At 51.6% G+C, this 22,495-nt stretch overlaps 3 protein-coding genes and 1 pseudogene across 7 annotated transcripts in view; 3 read left to right on the top strand and 1 right to left on the bottom strand.

Annotated features, from left to right (window-relative positions):
- Positions 1-2,822, top strand: part of ROGDI (rogdi homolog (Drosophila)) — a 6,041-nt gene extending 3,219 nt beyond the window's left edge. Inside the window, 5 exon segments of the mRNA XM_010840426.1 lie at positions 1,060-1,158; positions 1,508-1,621; positions 1,697-1,746; positions 1,851-1,977; positions 2,273-2,822. Coding sequence (XP_010838728.1) covers positions 1,060-1,158; positions 1,508-1,621; positions 1,697-1,746; positions 1,851-1,977; positions 2,273-2,314 — 432 coding nt within the window. The 3' untranslated portion in view covers positions 2,315-2,822.
- A 135-nt stretch (positions 2,823-2,957) lies between these two features.
- LOC104988929 (keratin-associated protein 5-3-like) lies at positions 2,958-4,029 on the bottom strand. 5 transcript variants are annotated; one of them, XM_010840422.1, is made up of 3 exons: positions 3,911-4,029; positions 3,314-3,706; positions 2,958-3,202 (listed from the first exon to the last, which is right to left on the bottom strand). In XM_010840422.1, exons 2-3 carry the CDS (start codon positions 3,675-3,677, stop codon positions 3,081-3,083), a joined length of 486 nt encoding a protein of 161 aa, XP_010838724.1. In that variant the 5' UTR covers positions 3,678-3,706; positions 3,911-4,029; the 3' UTR covers positions 2,958-3,080. The 5 variants fall into 5 exon arrangements, with proteins under 5 accessions (XP_010838724.1, XP_010838727.1, XP_010838726.1 ...); XM_010840425.1 differs by having other exon boundaries at positions 2,958-3,540; positions 3,617-3,706; XM_010840424.1 differs by lacking the exon at positions 3,911-4,029 and having other exon boundaries at positions 3,314-3,540; positions 3,617-3,857.
- A 6,687-nt stretch (positions 4,030-10,716) lies between these two features.
- SEPT12 (septin 12) overlaps positions 10,717-22,495 on the top strand; it is a 16,540-nt gene continuing 4,761 nt past the window's right edge. Inside the window, exons 1-9 of the mRNA XM_010840498.1 lie at positions 10,717-10,879; positions 13,300-13,425; positions 13,500-13,581; positions 14,306-14,443; positions 14,551-14,668; positions 14,769-14,864; positions 21,457-21,553; positions 22,230-22,281; positions 22,367-22,487. Of these exons, the coding sequence (XP_010838800.1) occupies positions 10,717-10,879; positions 13,300-13,425; positions 13,500-13,581; positions 14,306-14,443; positions 14,551-14,668; positions 14,769-14,864; positions 21,457-21,553; positions 22,230-22,281; positions 22,367-22,487 (993 nt within the window). The remainder of the gene's footprint in view (positions 10,880-13,299; positions 13,426-13,499; positions 13,582-14,305; positions 14,444-14,550; positions 14,669-14,768; positions 14,865-21,456; positions 21,554-22,229; positions 22,282-22,366; positions 22,488-22,495) is intronic.
- On the top strand, positions 16,719-17,265 carry LOC104988928 (annotated as a pseudogene).

Genomic DNA, 22,495 nt, shown 5'->3' with positions numbered 1-22,495 from the left:
TGGCTCACGGCCCAGGCCCCAGAAACAGATGTGGGTTCTGATCCCAGGGCCTGCACTATGAGCCAGGCCACCTCAAATCCCTTACTTAGCCATTCTGTGCCTCAGTACCCTCACCTGATAAAAGGAGGGGACAAGCTGTCATGCCTGCCATCATGACAACGCGGGTGACGTTGCTTCTAGTAAGCACCCAGTAGATGGGAGCTGCAGGTATTACTGTCAGGAACAGAAAAGCTTCTGTAATTAACAAAGTGAGTCCACGTGGTGTGAAGGGACAAGATGAGCTCAGGTTCCCTGAGTTCACGCTTTAGCCCTGCCTCCAACTTGCTGTGTGTCCTCGGGTGGTTTGCATGCCATCTCTGGGCCTGATATGAAAACTCGAAACCAGATGGACCAAAGTCCCTTTCAGAACTGTGAGTGTCCTTTGGGGTGTAATGTGCAGCCCAGTAATTCTGCCTTTCCCAGGAGCCAGGTGACCCCAGCAGCAGCTGGGTGAAGAGCTGGAAGCAGTGGGCACTGGGTCTCTGAGAGCTTTGCTCCCACACAGAGGGAGGAGATGAGTCTCCAGAGGTTCCACCATTCCCCAGCCGTGCGGCCTTGGACCTATGGAGCTTCAGTTTCCTTCTTCACCTGTGAAAACAGGGCTCCTGTCCACCTTAAGGCCTCAACTCACCCATCCCAGTGCCTCCTCAAGGAAGCCCTCCCTGACTCCTTACACCCAAACTGAGTTAGGGTCCCTCCTTGTAAGCTCCTTCACTGCCTGAACCCTCATCCTCAAAGCCCTTGGCCCCCTGGGACTGACTTCCGGGCTCCTCCACCCCAATTGGACCAGGACCCCGGGTCCCAGACGATAGAACCTTCCGGATGGGTGGTCAGCAGCACAGATGTCCTGCCCCCACCCCCAGCTGGAGTCCGATCAACTGCATCTTTAGCAAGCCCCCTGCTGCAGAGGTTCAGGGCCTGAGTCTGTGAGCCCCAGGGAAGGAATTGGGAGCTCCCGTAACTTGGTTCCTCCTGATGGGGCTGCCCTGGCAGCCACTGTGACCAGCTCTCCTCCCCCAGCTGATGGACGCCGTGATGCTGCAGCTGACCAGAGCCCGCAACCGGCTCACCACTCCCGCCACCCTCACTCTGCCAGAGATTGCTGCCAGCGGCCTCACGGTCAGTGCCTCAGGCCCACCCCTGCTCCAGGAGAGGCGGGAGGGACACAGGGGTGCCAGGGCGTCCTGCAGGCCCCAGATTGTTGACAGAGTTCTCTGTGCGGTTTTCTTGGATTGGGTCTTTGGCTTCCATTCTGAATCCCCAAAATATATCTCCCCCCACCCCTCAGACGGGTCACTGGTGTCCAAGCCCAGTGGTGCAGTAAGTTACCCGGAGCACCTGGCAAGAATCAGAAGGCCCCAGTCCACGGGCTGGGGACTGGGATTCCCCCCATAATGGTTGGAGGGGCGGGGGTGGGACATGCCTGCTGGCCCTCATCCCCCCTGGATGCCCGGCCCTCCCCCAACAGCGGATGTTCGCCCCCACCCTGCCTTCTGACCTCCTGGTCAACGTCTACATCAACCTCAACAAGCTCTGCCTCACCGTGTACCAGCTGCACACCCTGCAGCCCAATTCCACCAAGGTGAGCCCCCACCCAGCCTGCCCTCGCCCGCCCTGTGGTCCCAGGCCTGACCCCACCTGATGCTTTCTTGTTTAGAACTTCCGCCCAGCCGGAGGCGCCGTACTGCACAGCCCCGGGGCCATGTTGTAAGTATGCTACCTGAGAGGGGTCTCAGGAGCGCCCCCGCCCCTCCTAGGGTGGGGCCCTGGCCCTCTGGGCCGCCCTCAGGGCCCCTCTCGTCTCCCCTCAGCGAGTGGGGCACGCAGCGCCTGGAGGTGAGCCACGTGCACAAGGTGGAGTCAGTGATCCCCTGGCTCAACGACGCCCTGGTCTTCTTCACTGTCTCCCTGCAGCTCTGCCAGCAGCTCAAGGATAAGGTGGGGACACGGGGTCAGGGCCGGGCTGGACCTCACCCCGAGGAGGCCAGCCAGTCCACGGGCCATTCAGCCCCTTTTGGGGTGGGGGCGGGGATGCCAAGGGCTCCTTGTGTGTCTCCAAAGCACCCCCTGATCTTAAGATCTGTTACACTCTCTGTGCACACCAGTCAGGGGTGGGCCATGATGTCACTCAGTAGCACTGTCTTCCGGCTGCTTGGCCCTTGGGTGACAGGCTGCAGCAGGGCAGATCCCCGGCCCGACCCCTCATCACGTCCTCCGTCTCCCTCCTCCCCAGATCTCTGTGTTCTCCAGCTACTGGAGCTGCAGGCCTTTCTGAACAGAGCGCCCAAGAGCCTGTCCCCTGGGAGCTGAGCCCAGGACGTCCATCCTCCCTACACACACCCCACCCGAGCGCCGGCCAGGGCCGGGTACTGCAGGCTATTTATTTCCCCCTTCACACGACCCTGCCTGTCACCCCTGCACAGACAGGATGGAACACGATCCGCTGGGAGGAAGGGACGCCGATGGGCTTTTTGTTTTGGATGGGGGAGGTGAGGAGGCACAAAGTGGCCTCCAGTCCACACCCTGGCCTCCCGACAGGGCAAAAGCCTCTGGACTTGGGCTGGAGCCAGGCTCTCCTTCCTTCCCCCTTCACCTTCTGCCTGGCCCCACCCCTAGGAGGGCGAGGGGCAGCCACACACCCCCTCACGCTTGAGCCTGAGGGGTGGGCTGGGAGAGAATAAGGACAGAAGCCCCCCACCACAAGCTATAGTGTCCTTGACTGCATTCACTCAGCAGCCCTGGTGGGGTGTCCAAGAAATAAAGATTGTCCGACTTTGCCTGGAGCCCTTCTGTCTGTCTGTCTGGGTGGGGACCTGGCCAAGGGCCCCTGATAGTGAGCCAGGCCGAGTACCCAGAGACTTGGCCTCCCAGGTACTGAGGGGCTGAGTGGGCTGGTGAACAGACAGTGGCTGGGTGGCTACAGCATGTCACCTAAGGTCTCCTGGTAACAGCCATGCCAGCTGAAGGCTGGGGAACCCAGTAGGCTCTCGGTGAAGCCGTAAGGACCCGCACTGCCCACCCTGATGGGACGAGCTCTAGACTCAGGCTTTGGCTGAACAAGGTTTTGTTATTACTCTCCAGCAGGGCAAAGACAGGGAGGCAGGGACTGTCCGCATTAAGGGTCCAGGCGAAGTTATCAAATCCCTGGGGTAGGGGTGGATTCCTGCAAGAGAGGCACAGTCGGGCCAGTGACTTCACTCCTTGGCCCCCTGCCCAACCTACTGCAGCTCCTCGCTGTCCCAGTGCCCGCCCGGCCCTGGTGCTCGGAACTCACCTTCTGGGACCCGAAGGAGCAGCTTTGTCAGCAGGGTGTGCAGGGAATACAGCTGCCACAGCCGGGAATACAGCTGCCACAGCAGGGAATACAGCTGCCACAGCCGGGAATACAGCCGCCACAGCCGGGAATACAGCCGCCACAGCCGGGAATACAGCCGCCACAGCCGGGAATACAGCCGCCACAGCTGGAGTTGATGACAAACAGCAGCAGGAGCAACACGACCACTGTGGGCAGGACGGGGGTCCAGATAAGACCCTGGGCCTGGGAGGCTGATGGGGGCCGGGGCTGAGCGGCACTCACCAAGGCCGAAGACAAAGGCGATGGTCCACTTGGAGTGGAAGAGCAGGATCGTCCACTCCATCTCAGCTGGGAGGTCCTGGCTGCCACCTGCTCCAGCCACCCCCAACAGAGGGCCCCTCAGAATCTTGGCTTCACTGGGGCTGCTGCAGGCCAGCCCTTGCACTGTCCTCCCACACCACCCCCTGGAGTCTGACCCCTACCCTGCTTCTCTCCTGCACCTCCCCTGACCCTGGCCTAGGCAACCCCCTTCCCACCCGCCCCCCAAAGCAGCCCCATCCCCGGACCCCCACCTACCTTGGAACTGCCCCAGGCGGCTCCTAGGTCCAGGGAGCACAGATTGCCTCCAGCTTCCAGGTCCACAGGACCTGAGGCCTTAGCAACCTGCCCCGCCTCCCACCACTCCCCCAGCACAACCCCACCCCCCAGGAGCTCAAGAGAGGGCGGGCCCTGTGCCCCACAGCTGTGCTTTCTGCCTCTGAACCTCCGCAAGTGCTGCGGGAGCAGGCAAGAGGCCACAGGCCTGGTGGCCTTTTTACTCTGGGTCACTTTTTCTCAAAAGACCAGAGTAGCAACCTGGGACAGCCTGGCCCTCAGCCTCTGTTGGCTTCACAGGTGAAAAAAAGACAGAAGAAGACGGTGGTGGGTTGGAGGGATCAGTTCAGGTCAGTAGCTCAGTCGTGTCCAACTCTGCGACCCCACGGACTGCAGCACATCAGGCCTCCCTGTCCATCACCAACTCCCGGAGTTTATCCAAACTCGTGTCCATTGCGTCGGTGATACCATCCAACCATCTCATCCTCTGTCATCCCCTTCTCCTCCTGCCCTCAATCTTTGCCAGCATCAGGGTCTTTTTCAATGAGTCAGTTCTTTGCATCAGGTGGCCAAAGTATTGGAGTTTCACCTTCAACATCAGTCCTTCCAGTGAACACCCAGGACTGATCTTTAGGATGGACTCTGGATCTCTTTGCAAGTCCCAGGGACTCTCAAGAGTCTTCTCCAACACCACAGTTCAAAAGCATCAATTCTTCGGCGCTCAGCTTTCTTTACAGTCCAACTCGCATCCATACATGACTACTGGAAAAACCATAGCCTTGACTAGATGGACCTTTGTTGGCAAAGTAATGTCTCTGCTTTTTAACATGCTGTCTAGGTTGGTCATAACTTTCCTTCTAAGGAGTAAGCGTCTTTTAATTTCATGGGTTAGAGGGATGCTGCTGCTGCTAAGTCACTTCAGTCGTGTCTGACTCTTAGCGACCCCATGGACTGCAGCCTACCAGGCTCCTCCATCCATGGGATTTTCCAGGCAAGAGTACTGGAGTGGGGTGCCATTGCCTTTTCCGGTTAGAGGGATAGAGGGAGGTAAAATTGGAGACAAGGAGGTGAGGGGAGGGAGAAGCAGTTAACCTGTCCACCACCCGTGCCTGGGCAGCCGTCTTGTGCCTGGTGGCACAGCTGTAGCCTCCAGGGTTCTCGCTGTTCTGACCCTCACAATGACCCCGCAAGATGATAGTTAAGGTCACTTGCATGAGCTCTCTCCCCAGAAACTGGGGCCTGGGGGCCCCTGACACAGCAGCTGGAGGCAGCTCTCACCGGCCCCCTGTCCCCATAGCAGGGGCCAGGCCATGTCAGCACTTGGGACTGGCTGTAAACCAGGTGGACACATCTGCGTGTCCCTTGAGCTTACAGTCTTGCTGGGAAAACATGTTGGCTAGCATTAGGCTCTGCCTGACCCTACATGGGTTCACCTTTGTTTACTGCACTTTCACAGATGGTGTGTTTTTTTGACAGATTGAAGGTTTGTGCCAGCTTGAGTTGAGTGAGTCTTGTTGGTAGCATTTTTCCAGCAGCATTTGGAAACTTTTTCATCATTACTATATTTGTTAGGGCACTCTGTGATTAGTGGTCTTTGATGTTGTTTTGGCATTTTTCAGCAAAGTATTTTTTAGTTAAAATTTGTACATTTAGACACAATGCTGTTGCACACTTAATAGACTACAGTATAGTGCAAACAGCTTTTATGTGCCCTGGGAAACCAAAAAATCCATGAGAATCATTTTATTGTAGTATTTGCTTTATTGTGAGATTCCCGCTCCAGAATTCTTGCCTGGAGAATCCCATGGACAGAGGAGTCTGGCAGGCTACAATCCATGGGGCTGCAAAAAGTCGGACATGACTGAGAGACTAACACTTGCTTTATCGTAGTGGTCTTGAACTGAGAAGAATGGCTGTACGTACATTACCCAGTTGATTCCTCACGGCAGTCCTCAAGCAGGTATATTTGCTAGTCCCATTTTACAGATGTGTACACTGAGGTCTTGAGGAGTTCACCAGCTAGTTCAGGTCATACATGTAATGTGTTCATTTCCTGTTGTTGCTGTGACATACTACTGTATACCAACTTAGTGACATATTGCAAGTGTGTCGTCTTACAGTTCTGGAGGTCAAGGTCTAAAATGACTGAGTAGGACGGCTTTCCTCCTGTAGATCCCCCAGGGGAGAATCCATTCCTCGGCTTTTCTAGAGGCCTCGCACCCCTGTTCCTTGGTTCATACCCCATCCCCATCCTCACACCTCTGGCTCTGCCCTTCCTGCCTCCCTCTCATAAGCATCCCTGTGATTGGTTCATAGGATCATCTCCCCATCAAAATCCTTAGTCACATCTGCAAAGTCCCTTTTGCCACGTAAGGTAACATATTCAGGAGTTCAGATGAGAATGTCTTTGGGCACCATGATTCTTCTGATCACACCCAGCGAGCAGGGAACTCAGAACCCAGACCCAGGCATTCAAACCTCAAACCCCGGAGCCCTTGACCACTGTAACAAAGTCTCCTGTGCTGGGATCCTTGTCTTAAACCCTCCATACCCCGCCCCCAGCCCCGCCCATCCCATTCTGAAATCTCAGATTGGTGTTGCCCAGGAGTGGTAGCTTTGAAATGACTATTCTAGTGCAAAACGGAAGGGATGCAGCCACTGTAGAAACCAGTTTCTGGCAGTTCCTTGAAAAGTTACGCATGGAGTTGTCAGGACCTGACAGTTCCACTCCACTCCATGTCCACACAGGAACTTGTATGCAAATGTTCACAGCATCATTTTTCACAGTAGCCCAAAAGTGGAAACACCCCCAAAATATCTGTTAACTGATGAATGAATAAACACAACGTGGTCACTCCACGGGCTTCCCATGGAGTGGGAAGGTGGCTCATTGGGTAAAGAATCTGCCTGCAATGCAGGAAATGCAGGCAGACTCGAGTTTGATCCCTGGGTCAGGAAAATCCCCTGGAGGAGGGCATTGCAACTCACTCCAGTATTATTACCCGGAGAATCCCATGGACAGAGGAGCCTGGCGGGCTGCAGTCCATAGGGTCGAAAAGAGTCGGACACGACTGAAGCGACTGAACATGCAGCCAGGGTCTCTCCATGTAATTTAATATTATTCGGCCCTGCAAAGGAATGAGGCATCAACCAACACACACTACAAAGTGGAGGAACATTGGAAAGACGGGTGAAAGAAGCCAGACAGAAAAGGCCATGATTACGTTTATAGGAAATGTCCAGAGGAAGGGAATCCATAGAGACAGAAAGTACTGTTTGCCAAGGTCTAAGGCAGGGGTTGGGAAGGGGTTGCTTAGTGGTGATGGAATTCCCTTTTGGGGTGGTGAACATGTCATGGAGTTGGATAGGGGTGGTAGCTCTGCAGCATTGTGAATGCGGCAAAGCACAGATCTGTGCATGTTAAAATGGCTAGCGGTTAATTTTATGTTCTGTGGATTTTACCTCAATTGAAAAAAAAAAGCAAGGAGGGGAGGTTAACAACTGTGGTCCCTGCCCACCCCTCGGCCTGACCAGTTAGGCAGGGGCCACTGTCTTCTCCTCTCCCTGCTGACTCTCAGTCTTCCTGTCTAGACCTCCAGGTGCTTCATTTGTTTATTTTCATTAAAGAAAATCTGAGGTACTCTTGAGTCATCAAAAGACAAAAAATTACCGGTACAACCCCCACCCCCCAGCAAGATCCAAGCAGAGCGATGATGGGGGACAGGCCACAGCAGGACACGTTTCTAACCGGTCAGACCCCGGACTGGGGTCCTGTTCCCAGCCCTAACACCCACCTGTGTGTGACCAGAGGCCCAGCCCCAACCCCTCTCTGCCTCAGTTTCCTCATCTTAAATGGGTGAGTGGAGATCTCCCCCCTCGGGCCTCTGTGAGGGTTGAATGCAGTAATTGATACAAATGTTCCCTTGGCACAATGACCGCAGTAGAAAACGCGCACTAAATGGCCACGTGTCACTCACCCCACCTGTGCGTGCGATCCCCTCCAGTCTTGGTTCTTTGGATACGCTGGGCTCACCTGCCCTCTGCCGTCTGCTCTGATCACTTTGCCCTCAGCTTTTCCCAGTCCCTGTGGGGCTTCCCTGGTGGCCCAGATGGTAAAGAATCTGCCTGCAATGCAATGTTCGATCCCTGAGTGGGGAAGACCCCTTGGAGAAGGGAATGTCTACCCATTCCAGTATTCTTACCTGGAGAATCCCATGGATAGAGGCACCTGGCGGGCTGCAGTCCACGGGGTCGCAGAGAGACAGACACGACTGAACGACTAACATTTTTTCCCCAGTCCACAAGGCCCAGTGCCTTGAATGGTCCCTGTGGGCGTCTTCCCACCAGAATCCCACATCACTCACATGTGACACTGCCACAGAAAGTGTTTTCTGGGCAGAGGCGCTGATTTGCTTATTCCCAGAGGCAGATCCTTCTCCCGTGCCAGGTGGGTCCCCATGTCAGTGGTGCTGTTGGGTCATCCTCACAGATCATTCTCCTCTGCGTGGAGGAGGAGGCCAGGCTCGCCGAGTCCCTCTAGCTGTGGCGTCAGTTGTAGCTTGAGGGAGTTCTCCAACGGGAGCAGCATCGTGTTCTGGGCAGGCTCTGTCCCAGGCTCCAACAAGCCCCACTCCTGTCCTCCAGGCCCTGAAGGTGACATTTAAGCCTCTGTCTTCAGATGTGTGGATGGTAGGGGAGCAGAAGACAAGGCAGGCAGGCAGGGACAGAGGTTGCTGGGGCTCAGGACAGAGGAGGCGAGTGGGTCGGGCAGAGGGGCTGAGTCTCAGTGAGAAGAATGGGCACGACAAGCCACCACATGCTCCTGGAAATGGTCTGACTGGCATGCATCCACGCCTGACCCTCTGCTGTGGCTGCTGTTGCACTGCGACAGTGGAGTCGAAGAGCAGTTGCAACAGAGATCTTATGATGGGCAGAACTTAAAATCTATACTATCTGGCTTTTTACAGAAAACATTTGCATACATCTGAGACAGAAGATTGCTTGTGGCTTAGAAACTCAGGTGCCAGGAAACAGGCAAGAAAGAACTTAGTGAAGCAGACTTATTATGAGAAGGATCTTATTGGGGAGGCGTTAGGGAGAGGTGAGGACTCTGGCAAACTGGAGAGCATGTAGCCCATCTGAAGAGGGTGGCGAGGGACTTCCCTGGAGGTCCGGTGGTTAGGACTCAGCACTTTCATTGCCAGGACCTGGATTCAATCCCCGGTCATGGAACTAAGATCCTGCAAGCCATGCAGCATGGCCAAAAAACAAGTAAATAAAATAATAAAGAGGGCAGCTTGAGTCAGCTGTGGGCTGGACCCAGAGTTGCCAGGGATTATAAATCTCTTTGCTGTTCAGTCGCTAAGTCATATCCGAATCTTTGTGACTCCATGGACTGCAGCACACCAGGCTTCCCTGTCCTTCATCCCCCGGAGCTTGCTCAAACTCATGTCTATTGAGTTGGTGATGTGTCTGTCGGTCGGTGAGATATACCAGAAATCTAGACATCGATGTGAACAAGAAAAGAGACTGTAGAGGTGAGCATGTGGACACAGCTCCCAGTTCTGCCACTTCCTCACTGTGTGACCTTGAACCGCTCTCTGGACCCTTATGTAAGCTGGGGCTTCCCAGGTGGCACTACTGGTAAAGAACTGCCTGCCTGCCAACGCAGGAGACAGAAGAGATGCGGGTTTGATCTCTGGGTTGGGAAGATGCCCTGGAGAAGGAAATGACAACCCACTCCAGTATTCTTGCCTGGAGAATCCCGTGGACAGAGGAGCCTGATGGGCTACAGTCCTTAGGGTCGCCAAGTCAGACACAACTGAAGCGACTTAACACACTCAGGTCTAGTAACAACACTTACTCCCATGAAGACCATTGACGGGTTAACATCCTAAGGCTCCTAGAACAGTTGTTAACACAGACACAACAAAGAGCGTGTTGACAGAATGACACCAGCAATGGACGAGCCAAAGAAAACACACACCCAGGTGTGCTTTCCGCTGTCTTTTCTGGTCACGGGTTTCCTTCCCTGACAGAGTGGTTTAAGGGCATGGAAGCCAGAGGAACCCTGGGCAGTCCCGCTGTGCCTCTTACCAGTGACCTTGAGCAAGGGAGTTGCCCAGGGGCCCTGGCTTCCTGTCTATAGAACCAGGCTGGTGTCATTGTGAGGGTTACAGGGTACTGGCCCGAAAGGGCCTGGAGGCGTGGCTTACCTGTCCCTGTCCCCGGCCCCCTGCTGCAGCGGAGCCCTGAGTGGGGGCTGGGGCGGGGTTCAGGGGAAGCAGGTGGAGCTCAGATTCTTCAGTTAACTGTCACCTGTCCCGTCCCCCTCACCACACACACCAGGGTCTGCCAGGACAGGGCAGTCCCCCAAGGCTTCCACAGGGACCCAAGGCCACCAGGTGCCACACGAGGCTGCCTCTCTCCATCTGTGTCCCCACCATGGGTCCAGCCCCTGGCTTTTGCCAGACGGGCCACACAGCTGCGGGAGCCTGCCTGGGCCGAGGGTGGGGGAGGGACAGATTCCTGGGGCTGGTGCATCTCAGAAAAGGGGTTCAGTCTCCCTTGAGAGGCAATGCCCCCAGGCACCCCGTGCCAAGCTCCATGGGCCATGGGGACTTAGCGGGATACATAGGTCAGGGGATGTGAAGCATGGGAATGTCTGGGAGCAGGTCTCAGGAGTCAGGGTTCAGAGATGAGAATTCAGATGGTCCCCCTCTGGAGCCCCAGCGACCCCCTTCTTCCCACCCTGACCCAGATGACAGGCATCGTTGTTCCTTGGCCCCATGGACCCCTTGAGGCAGTCCCCCTCACCCAGTTCATCACGGGCCTCCAGCCCAAGGACCCTCTCCTGCGAGAGGCTTGGTTATGTGGGCATCGAGGCTGTGCTGGACCAACTCAAGATCAAGGCCATGAAGATGGGGTTTGAGTTCAACATCATGGTGGTGGGTGAGTGAGGGGTCGGGGCTCACAGGAGGACTGAGCCACGGACACCACCCTGTGGGCCTGGACGTGTCACCTCTCGGAGCCTCAGTCTCCCCATCTGTAAAGTGGTCCTGACAGTTGTACCTCAAAGGGGTGTGGTAGGTAGAGAAGTAGGAAATGCTGAGTCATGAAAAGACAAAAATCACCCAAGAAGCCCTGACTAAAGCCAATCAGAACATGAAAAGAGGAGGCTGTGTGTGGCAGGAAGTGGGGGCACCCAGACTAAGATGCTGGTCCCAGGATTTAATGCCCACCAGTGTGTGACCTGGGCCCCTGACCCCTCGCTGCTTCAGTTTCCTCATGGGGTTTAGCATAGTGCCTGCCATCTAGGAGGCTCCCCATGGGTCAGCTGACCTGGAATTGCATTTTTATACATGCAAAATTTGGTCGGTCAAAAGCTACACTTCTCTGACTTCCCTGGTGGCCCAGTGGTTAAGACTCCAAACTCCCAATGCAAGGGGCCCACGTTCCATTCCTGGTTGGGGAACTAAGATCCCAGTTGCCACACAGTGAAGCCAAAAAAGTAAATCAATATTTAAAAAAAAAAAAAGACATCAGTTAAAAAAAGAAAACTACACTTCTCACAAAATAAACTGGATGCAATGGAACACGAAATGTCAGATATATAGCACCAACTAAGCGTATTATTCTAAGGAGGGGGCACCCAATAGAAATGTCATGAGAGTCACATCCATAATTTTAAATTTCCTAGTAGCTTCCTTTAAAAAAAGAGAAACAGGAGAGATTGATTTTAGTCATCTCTTTTACTTAACCCAATACGTTCCAAAAATACTATCATCTTGACATATAATACATAGAAAACATTATCCACGAGATTGTTTGCATTCTTGTTATCATATCAAGTTTGCAAAATACGGTTTATTCCTGTACACTGACAGTGCATCTTGGTACAGATTGGCGCGTGACCGTATTGCCGGTAACAATAGCCAAGGGTGGCTCCCACTCTGAATATCGAAGCCCAAAGGGCAATTTCAGCTGTAGATACAAACGTGCATCCTGCCCTGTGATGTAGGATGTTTCCTACTGCGGGACAAGGTCTGTGGAATTGAGAAGCCAGCACAGCAGGGAGAGTGGACCATCTACAAGTACAGACAGCACGGAGATTGTCGTTTTTCAGTCACTCAGTCATGTTTGACTCTTTGCAACCCCATGGACTGCAGGACCCTCGCTTCCCTGTCCTTCACTACCTCCCGGAGTTTGCTCACACTTGTGTCCATTGAGTCGGTGATGCCATCCAACCATGTCATCCTCTGTCACTCCCTTCTCCTCCTGCCCTCAATCTTTCCCAGCATCAGGGTCTTTTCCAACAAGCTGGCTCTTTGCATCAGGTGGCCAAAGTATTGGAGCTTCAGCATCAGTCCTTCCAATGAATAGTCAGGGAATATTCAGCATGAGGGAATCTCACCAAGAGAAGCCAGAGACGAAAGAGCACGTGCTGTGTGATTCCCAAGTAGAGGGTGGGTGGGCAGAGCTGCTCCTTGATGGTGCAAGTCAGGAGAGTGGCTGTTAACAAAGATGTGACTGGAGTGGTCTTGGGTAGAACCACGTGTTCTGTCTCTTCACCTGGTGCTGCATCTGTCAGTTGTTTCATTTGTAAAAAGGCACTGACCTGCGCATCCGCAGAGGAATGGATAAACACAGTGTGGTCTACCCATCAGGTGGAGTATTACTCAGCCATGAAAAAGTATGAGGTCATGGTGCATGCTACAGTGTGGATGATGCTGAGTGGGAGCAACCAGATACAAAAGGACAAGTATTGCATGATCCCATTTCTATGAAGCATCCAGGGAATTCCCTGCAGGGCCTGTGGTTAGGACTCTGCGGTTTCAGTGACGAGGGCCTGGGTTCAAGCCCTTGTTAGGGAAATAATATCCCACAAGCTGCACAGCATGTCCACAAGAAAAAGGGAAAAAAAGAAGTATGTACACAATAGGCAAATCCATGAATGGAAAGCAGGTTAGTGATTGGGGAGTGTGTGACTAATGAATGTAGAGTTTTTGTTGGGTTGATGAAAACGTTTTGGTGCTAGAGAGAGATGGTGTTTGAACAGCACTGTGAATGCACTCAATGCCCCTGAACTGTACACTTTCAGTGGTTAATGTTAATTCTTATTATATGTGTAAAATAATTTTTATTTATTCATATTTTATATAATCTTATATTTTATCTAAAAATAATGTTTTAATTTATTTCTGCCTCAATAAAAAATGGGGAAGGCATTGAGCTGGAGACTGGATAATACATGCTTTTCTGTGTTTATGTTATACTTAAAAAATGGTTGACTTTCTGAAAGAGTTTATTTGAGAGTTTCAGAAACATGCCTAGCTCTTCTGCCATTGTTGCTGCCCTGTGGTTACTCGCAGGACAGAGCGGGCTGGGAAAGTCCACCATGGTGAACACGCTCTTCAAGTCCAAGATATGGAAGTCCACGATGCCGGGTCTGAGGGTGCCCATGCCCCAGACGCTGCAGCTGCACTCTGTGACTCATGGTGAGTGAGCCCCCGTCACCCCACCCCCACCCTACCCACCCAGGCCCACTCTTCCTCTCCACTCTTCCCCACAGTCATCGAGGAGAATGGCGTGAAGCTTAAGCTGACCGTGACCGACACACCTGGCTTTGGGGACCAAATCAACAATGACAAGTGGTAAGTCCTCAGGGGAGGAAGGGAGGGCCAAGCCCTGGCTGCCCCTGCCCCTGCCCCTCCAGTCTCCAGGAAACATCAGGCCTGGAGCCACCTGGATGTGGCAACTTTGAGGCTCAGTTTATTCACCTGTACAATGGGTGTGTGCAGCCCTCCTCCCAGGATCATAGGGAGTCAAGTATGTAAAGGTCTTAGCTTGCTCTTAGCTTGCTGATGAAGGCATCGCTGATGAGTATGGCAAGGCAATAGAAGCCCACACTCCAGAATCAGGACCCCTGGGTTAAACTACTTGCCGGGTGTACAACCTGGGCCAGGCTGCAGATGCTCTCTGAGCCTCGGCTTCCTTTTTTGTGACTTGGGGATGACGACATCCCCTGTCCAGAGTTGTTTTAGGCTCTCAAGGAGATCAAACACACTCAAAGAAGCACCTGGGTGAGGCCTGGGATTCTTCATCCATAGACACCTGGCCTCCACCCCTTCCCCAAGGGACCCCGCTAACCTACACAGCTCTTTTGCTTGAATTAGAAAAAGGCAGTAGCATCCTTCACAGACAGGAGCCTGCATGGGATTCATCCCTACATAGCCTCATGGCGGGTTGCCTTTGTGCAGTGCACAAACTGCACATCTGTACAGGGAAGCCCTGCAAGGGCAGAACACCCAGAGGACCTGGGGGGTGGTGGTGGGGACTCCCGGCAAGTTTCTGAGGCTGGGCCATCTCCCGCCCCAGCTGGGACCCCATCCTGGGCTACATCAATGAGCAGTACGAGCGGTACCTGCAAGAGGAGATCCTCATCACCCGCCAGCGACACATCCCCGACACTCGAGTGCACTGCTGCATATACTTTGTGCCGCCCACTGGGCACTGGTGAGGTGGCTGAGCCGGCGGGCGGAGGAGGAAGGGACCCTGGCATGGGCTGTGGGCTGGCACCCGCTCATCGTGCCCTCACCACCATCGCTGCCCCACCTGAGCAGCCTGAGGCCCCTGGATCTTGAGTTCCTGCAGCGGCTCTGCCGGGCTGTGAACGTGGTGCCCGTGATAGCCCGGGCCGACAGCCTGACCATTGAGGAGCGAGAGGCCTTCAGGCACAGGGTGATCTGGGCACCTGGGAATGAGTTTGGGGTCGGTGGGGGTGTGGAGGGGGCAGAGTTCACCTTAGAGTGGGCTGAGGTCACCTGTGTGTGGTCCGCAGATCCAGGATGACCTGAAGACTCACAGCATCGAGGTGTACCCTCAGAAGTCCTTTGACGAGGACGTCAATGACAAGATCCTCAACGGCAAGATCCGGGTAGGAGGCCATCTGAGGTGGGGAGGCTGGTGGGACTGTGTCTGGGTGATGCACTGTCCATTCATTCTTTTTTTTTTTTTTATACTTTACAATATTGTATTGGTTTTGACAAATATCGAAATGAATCCACCACAGGTATACATGTGTTTCCCATCCTGAACCCTCCTCCCTCCTCCCTCCCCATACCATCCGTCTGGGTCGTCCCAGTGCACCAGCCCCAAGCATCCAGTATCATGCATTGAACCTGGACTAGCGACTCGTTCCCTATATGATATTATACGTATTTAATGCCATTCTCCCAAATCGTCCCACCCTCTCCCTCTCCCCATTCATTCTTTCCATCTGAAGATTTGTCTCTCTGCAACTTGGGGAAAGGTCATAGATTTCTGGCAGACACAAATCTCCACTCGCAAACAAGGTGAGCAAGAAATTGGTCATATCAACAACACCCAGAATGGAAGAAAATGTGTTCAAATGATATATTTGATAAGGGACGTGTATCTTGAATATAAAAAGAACTGTTACAGATCAACAATAAAAGACAGGTGGGACTTCCCTGGTGGTTCAGTGGTTGAGAATCTGCCTTGCAATGCAGGGGACATGGGTTTGATCCCTGGTCTGGGAAGATTCCACATGGCCCACCCCACCCCTGGGGTGACTAAGCCCATGCACCACAAGTACTGGGCCCACGCTCTAGAGCCCATGAGTCACAGACGTTGAGCCCATGAGCCACAACCACTGAAGCCTGCATGTCCCAGAGCCTGTGCTCTGCAACAAGAGAAGCCACAGCAATCAGAAGCCCGTGCACCACAACGAGAGAGTAGCCCCTGCTCGCCCCAACTAGAGAAAGCTGGCACCAAGCAACAAAGACCCAGGGCAACAAAGACCCAGGGCAAAAATAAGTTACCCAAAAAAAGAACTCTGACAAGCCAACAATAAAAGACAAATAGCTCAATTTAAAAATGGACAAGGAGCTTCCCTGGTGGCTCAGGGGTAAAGAATCTGCCTACCAGTGCAGGAGACTCGGGTTCAATCCCTGGTCTGGGAAGATCCCACATACCACGGAGCAACTAAGCCCATGCACCACAGTGAACCTGTGCTCTAGAGCCCAGGAGCCGCAACTACAGAGCCCAAGTACCACAATTACCGAAGCCTGCTGACCCTAGAGCCTGTGTGCCACAAGAGAAGTCAAAATGGACAGAGACCTCCCCCGCCATCCATTGGTTAAGACTCATGCTTCCGGTGCAGGGGGCGTGGGTTCAACCCCTGGTCAGGGAACTAAGATCCCACAAGGCATGGCAAAAGAAAAAGATAATGACAAGTGCTAGTGAGGGTGTGGAGAGACCAGAACTTTCACACACTGCTTGTGGGAATGTCAAACGGTGCAGCCACTTCGGAAAATGGTGTGGCAGTTCTTCAAAGGTTAAACACTGTTATGATATGGCCCAACAATTCCACTCGCAAAAGAAATGGAAATCTCATGGCATTTTAAGACCAAAAAGAAATAAATAAGTAAATGAAAACCTATTTTGGTATAAAAACTCATACACAAATGTTCACATAACAGAACATTTAGAATGATCTGTAACAAAAAGTGGAGACAATCTAAATGTCCATTAACCTGTGAATGGACAGACAAATGTGGTCTATCCATACAAGGGAATATTCCTCAGCCACCAAACGGAATAAAGTTCTGACAGATTCTACCATGTGGATAAACCTTGAAAACGTGATGTTAAAGTCAGACACAAACGCTATGTGTTATATGATTCTGTTACATGAAATGTCCAGGATGGGCAAATCTACAGAGATAGAAAATAGATTTGTGGGACTTGTACTGGCGAAGGATTCCAAATGGGTCACAGTCGCAGCCGCTCCCCACGGAGGGAGCGTAGGCGGTCCCGGTCCACATCCCGGGAAAGAGAATGCAGGCGCCAAGAAAGGTCCCGGTCCCGGGAGCAAGGTCGGAGAAGCCGTTCCTGGTCCCCACACAGAAGTTGTTCCAGGTCCCCAAGACGACATAGATCCACATCTCCTTCCCCTTCTCGACTGAAAGAAAGAAGAGATGAGGAAAAGAAAGAAACAAAACGCAACAAAAAGCAAAGAACGTCAGGTAACTGAGGAAGACTTAGAGGGCAAAACAGAGGAAGAAATAGAAATGATGAAGTTAATGGGATTTGCCTCCTTTGACTCCACAAAAGGGAAAAAGGTGGATGGCTCTGTAAATGCCTATGCCATAAATGTGTCTCAGAAGAGAAAGTATAGGCAGGACATGAACCGAAAAGGTGGATTCAACAGACCTTTGGATTTCATTGCATGAGCTGAAATGTTGAAGAATGATGTTTTTTCCCTCATCTTGATCAGAACAATGGATTTTTGTTTTTAATATGCATCAAAAACAAGATCAGAGTCCTTCCTCCTTGTAAAGTAAGAAAATTTTATTTATGATGTGTGTAGTTCACTTACCCAGCCTCAAAAAAAAAAGAAGTTAAATATTACATTTTTTTCCTTTAGGAAATATCATTTGGGGCAGTCGTCAACCCCATTTTTTGGTCCTTATTCCTATGGAAACTGTATATGTTTTTTTCTTGGATGCTCTTTATGACTTTTTAAAATACATAAAAGTAATCTGGAAGTAAGTTTCTCAAATAAAGCAATAATTTCTAAAAAAAAAAAAAAGAAAAAGAAAGAAAATAGATTTGTGGTTTCCAGGGGCTGGGAGGTTTACGGTGAGATGGGGAGTGACTGCTAAAGGGTTCCGGCTTTCATTTGGGGTGAAGAAAGCGCCCTGGAGTTAGATTGTGGTGACGGTTGCACAATCTTGTGAGTATACTGAACTGAACCTCTAAAGGGAAGAATGTTATAGTGTGTAAATTATATCTCAATAAAGTTATAGAAAGAAAGAGAGAGAGAGAGAGAGAAAAGGATGGAAGGAAGGAAATAACTCATATCTTCATTTTCCCTGAAGCAACTGAATTCCACGTCCAAGCCCCAGTCTCCCTGTCCTTGTGGTACATTCAAAGTCAGTCTGTCTTGTTCCTAAAAAGCACCTGGGTGAGGCCTGGGATTCTTCGTCCATAGACACCTGGCCTCCACTGCCTTCCCTAGGGACCCCGCTAACGTACACAGCACTTTTGCTCAGATTAGAAAAAAGCAGTAGCAGCCTCCACAGACAGGAACGTGCATGGGATTCAGCCCTACACAGCCTCGTGGAGGGTTGCCTTTGTGCAGTGCACAAAATGCACATCTGTACATGGAAGCCTTGCTTCCTGTCTGGCCCCCAGTTCCTCCACACAGTCTCTCTTTCCGCTCCCCACTGGAGCAGTGAACAGTATTTCCTGTGAAAGATCCAAAGAGCTTTGACCTTCTGCTTTCTGTCCCAAGGCCAGCAAAGACAGCAGCCTGGTCACAACTGGATTAGAGCTGGGGGAATAAAGAAAAGTTTTTCAAATTAACCTCTCAATAAATCATCCAGACATATAACATCTGTTGAGGGTTGAATACTGGCTGGTGCCTAATAAGTGTGCAACAGATAGCTATTTTTTTAATATTTATTTAATAATACTGGGTCTTAGATGCCTCACAGGAACTCCTAATTGGGGCATGTGGGATCTAATTCCCCAGCCAGGCATCAAATCTGGTCCCCTGCATTGAGAGCTCGGAATCTCAGCCCCTGGACCACCAGGGAAGTGCCCAACACATAGCTATTTGCCAGGGCCCAGCCCCAGTTGGATCCAGAGATTCCCTCGGGAGGACGGCATCAGCAACTGAGAGAAATAGAGAAAGAGATAAGGAAAGAATTTTGTAGTTAAGAAGATAGAGGAGAGGAAAGAGGCTGATATTCCTTGGTTTACGCAGAAAGCCAATAAAGCCCCAGCACAGGACTTGCTCTGTTCACGGAGGCTGCAGGTGCCCTCTTGAATAGCTGAAGGTGCCCAGCCTTAGGCACCTTCTCGAGTGGGTCTTAGAAGCCCAGGCAGGAAAGTGAACGCAGAGGGCCCCTGCGCTCCAGGGAATCAGCCTGAAAAGGAAAAGGAAAGAGAAAGAACAACATGGGGAGACCAAGCTTGATGAGCATGGCCCACACTTTATTTTCCAAAGTAGTTTTTATACCTTAAGTTGTGCATAGAGGATAATGGGGTGGTTGGGTTGGGGGGCAGGTAGAGTCATGCAAGGTCAGCAGTCCTTGATCCTTATCGAAGCCAGGCTTTCTTTCTGCAAACATATCATATGCAAAAGCTTTAGGTGATTAACATCAACTTCTGGCCAGGAGGACTGTTAACATTTTATGACCCTTTCTTCAGAAAACTTACTTTTCTCTAAAGGTGATTATTCTAAAGTCAGGCGCCACCCTCTGAAAGCATTAGATAAAGCTGCATTCCTATAGGGCAAAATCGTGGTGGGCTATAACAAGAAAAGAATTAACTCAAGGGTCCAAGGTTACAAACATTAAAGCTACTACTTACATTTCTATACCAACTATATTAATCAATACACTCCCAGGGACACAGTAGGTAAGGGATATGGACACTTGGCAGCAAGCATTAGCTCAACAAAGAAATCCTCTACTAGTTCTAACAATTTTAACTCTCTGAGAAGCTCTGCATTGTTAGAATATCTTAAGCTTCCCGTGCCTCTCGTGGTTGGGAGGCTGTGAGCAATCACATGCGTAGCTGCAGGAGTCCGAACAAACCTGTCAGGCAAGCTAGAAAGTCTTCAGAGGGGTTTGAATTGAAACACTCCTATTATGCCCAGGAGACTTATTAACTAGAGTTTTAAGTTGATTTTCTTACAGAGAAAGGTGGTTGGGGATAACCCCCAGTTAATGTCAGAGGAGTTGGTAAAAGTCATAAAATAGTAAAACAGACAGATTCTGGTTTTGGGGTAGATGCTCGGGCAGGTCCAGGGAGCCTCTCGAGCCCTGACTCGCCTTGCCCATCAGGGCTCTCCTGCATGACCTTGTCACGGGTAGGAACTCCTGTGCTGGCTCCTGGCAGTTATTATTAGCATCAATTTATTCCGCATCACAGCCTAATTCTTAAAAATAAAAACAAACCCCCGTGCTGCACTTGAAAGCCTAATCTCCACTTGCAGCCACGAATGGGCTTCCCTAGTAGCTCAGTTGGTAAAGAATCTACCTGCAATGCAGGAGACCCTGGTTCGATTCCTGGATTGGAAAGATCCACTGAAGAAGGGATAGGCTACCCACTCCAGTATTCTTGGGCTTCCCTTGTGGCTCAGCTGGTTAAGAATCTGCCCACAATATGGGAGACCTGAGTTTGATCCCTGGGTTGGGAAGATCCCCTGGAGAAGGGAAAGGCTACCCACTCCAGTATTCTGGCCTGGAGAATTCCATGGACTGTATAGTCCATGGGATCGCAAAGAGTTGGACATGACTGAGCGACTTTCACTTTCTAGCCATGAACAAGCAAGAAACTGGAATTTACAAAAGGGCTTAGCAAATCTTTTTTTTTTTTTTGGTGAAGGGCCAGACAATGGTATTTTAGACTTTGCTGCAATTACTCAGCTCTCCCAAAGTAGTATGAAAGCAAAATAGACAAGAGTAAATGAATGGCCAGGGCTGTATGCCCATGAATTTGACTGCTTTGGTCCAGGAGCCATAGGTTGCTAGCCCCTGGCTTACAATGTTCTCTCTTTCAAATTTCTTTTATTGAAGTATCGTTTATTTCAGTGTTGTGTTAATTTCTGGCTTACAGTAAAATGATTCAGTTACATATATAATTTTCCATTATGGTTACAGGATATTGAATACAGTTCCCTGTGGTATACAGTAGGACCTTGTTTTTATCCATTCTATATATAATAGTTTGCATCTGCTAATCCAAACTCCCAACCCCCTCTCCCCGACCCTCCTTCCCCTTGGTAACCACAGCTCTGTGCTCCACGTCTGTGAGTCTGTTTCCTAGGTAGATTCATTTGTGTCATATTTTGGATTCCACATATAAGTAATATCACATGGTATTTGTCTTTCTCTTTCCGACTTACTTCATTTAGTATGATATGGCATTGCTTCATTCTTTTTATGCCTGAGTGATATTCCATTGTGCGTGTGTGTGTGTGTGTGTGTGTACACACCCCACATCGTCTTTATCCATTCATCTGTCAAAGGGTGTTATGCTGGTTCCATGTCTTGGCTATTGTAAACAGTGCTGTCATGAACATAGGGGTGTATGCATCCTCAAATTATAGTGCAAAATTGTCTCTTTTAGCCTTATTAAAATGGTTAAAGGTGATTGCTTTTCCTGTTTCACAGGTAAGAGATAGGACATGAATGGAATTGACATCACTAATGTACTCTGAGTAACGCTTGGTTTCCAAGACTTGTCCTGCTAAGCCTTTCATCATGCTAAGCCCTTCCCAAATATTCAGAGCCCTGCATCAGTGCTATCGAGTCTCCCATTTTACAGATGAGGAAACCGAAGCACCGATCAGAGTCTGTGCCCTCCGACTTCAGACATCTTGCTCCTCTTGCCACTTTCTGTCCCCACAAAGGGCAGAATCCTAAAGGTTCATACCTCTCTCTCCACGTCCCCAGTGGGGCCAACCCTCCCATCTTGTCTCCTCCCTGCAGGAGCGGATCCCCTTCGCTGTGGTTGGGGCTGACCGAGAGCACATGGTGAACGGGAGGTGTGTCCTGGGCCGGAAGACGAAGTGGGGCATCATTGAAGGTCAGTTCAGGGACCCTAGGGAGGGCTCAAGGGAGAACAGATTGAAAAGTGAGGCTCAGCCTCTTGCCCTTGCCATCCTTACACCCACCAGAGAGCCGGGTAGGGGTTTAAGCCCAGAGCTGGAAAACAGGCAGACCTGGGATCAATTTCCTTTATGCTTCTGGGTGGCCCTGGGCAATATACCCAACTCCCTGTTTCCTCACAATCAAATGGGTATCATGAAATCCTCAGCCTCACAGGGTGGGTGGACGGGGAAGAACCACCACTTTGCATTGAAACCTGGCACCCAGGAGGCACCCTATTCATTCACCAGAATTTATTGTGGGCCTACTATGTGCCGGGCGCACTACGTGCAGTTCCTGAAGGGATACAGTGAAAGTGGGACCGACAAGGTCCTTGTGCCCACAGAGGTGGCCAGACAAGGACAGGTGGGGGTGCACAGAGAAGGAAACGTGTGGGGTCGGGGGGCACCTGAAGGAGCAGAGGGAAGTCCTGTGACTCAACAGCCGTTCTATAGGAGCCACCTGTACCAAGGGCTGGGGACACAGCAATGAATGAATGAATGAATGGGAGGGGGGTTAACACAGGGAGAAATGTGGGGAGGGGCAAGCAGCGGCCGGGGGATGGGGGGTGCAGCATACAGCCCACATTCAGGGTTTGGTGCCGTGTCTTGCAGTGGAGAACATGGCCCACTGTGAGTTCCCCCTCCTGAGAGACCTGCTCATCCGGTGAGCCAGTGGGGAACCCGGGAGGCTGTGGGGGCCCCGGGGGATGCCCACAGCCCGCCCCACTGATCTGCCGCCCATCTCCCAGCTCCCACCTCCAAGACCTGAAGGACATCACCCACAATGTCCACTATGAGAACTACCGCATCATCAGACTGAAAGAAAGCCACGCACTGCCCCAAGGGCCCGGCTGGGTGAACCTGGCCCCCGCCCCACC

Source organism: Bison bison, unplaced genomic scaffold, assembly GCF_000754665.1.
Source record: "Bison bison bison isolate TAMUID 2011002044 unplaced genomic scaffold, Bison_UMD1.0 scf7180017864144, whole genome shotgun sequence".
NCBI lineage: Eukaryota > Metazoa > Chordata > Mammalia > Artiodactyla > Bovidae > Bison > Bison bison.
This window is presented reverse-complemented; position numbering and strand designations above follow the sequence as displayed.

What these genes read in the sequence shown, in the direction of transcription:
- LOC104988929 (XM_010840422.1), bottom strand. Translation starts at nt 3,677, where the DNA reads ATGGAGTGGACGATCCTGCTCTTCCACTCCAAGTGGACCATCGCCTTT. An exon ending in GCTCCTTCGGGTCCCAGAAG is followed by an intron (nt 3,203 to 3,313) that starts GTGAGTTCCGAG and finishes CCTCTCTTGCAG; the next exon opens with GAATCCACCCCTACCCCAGG.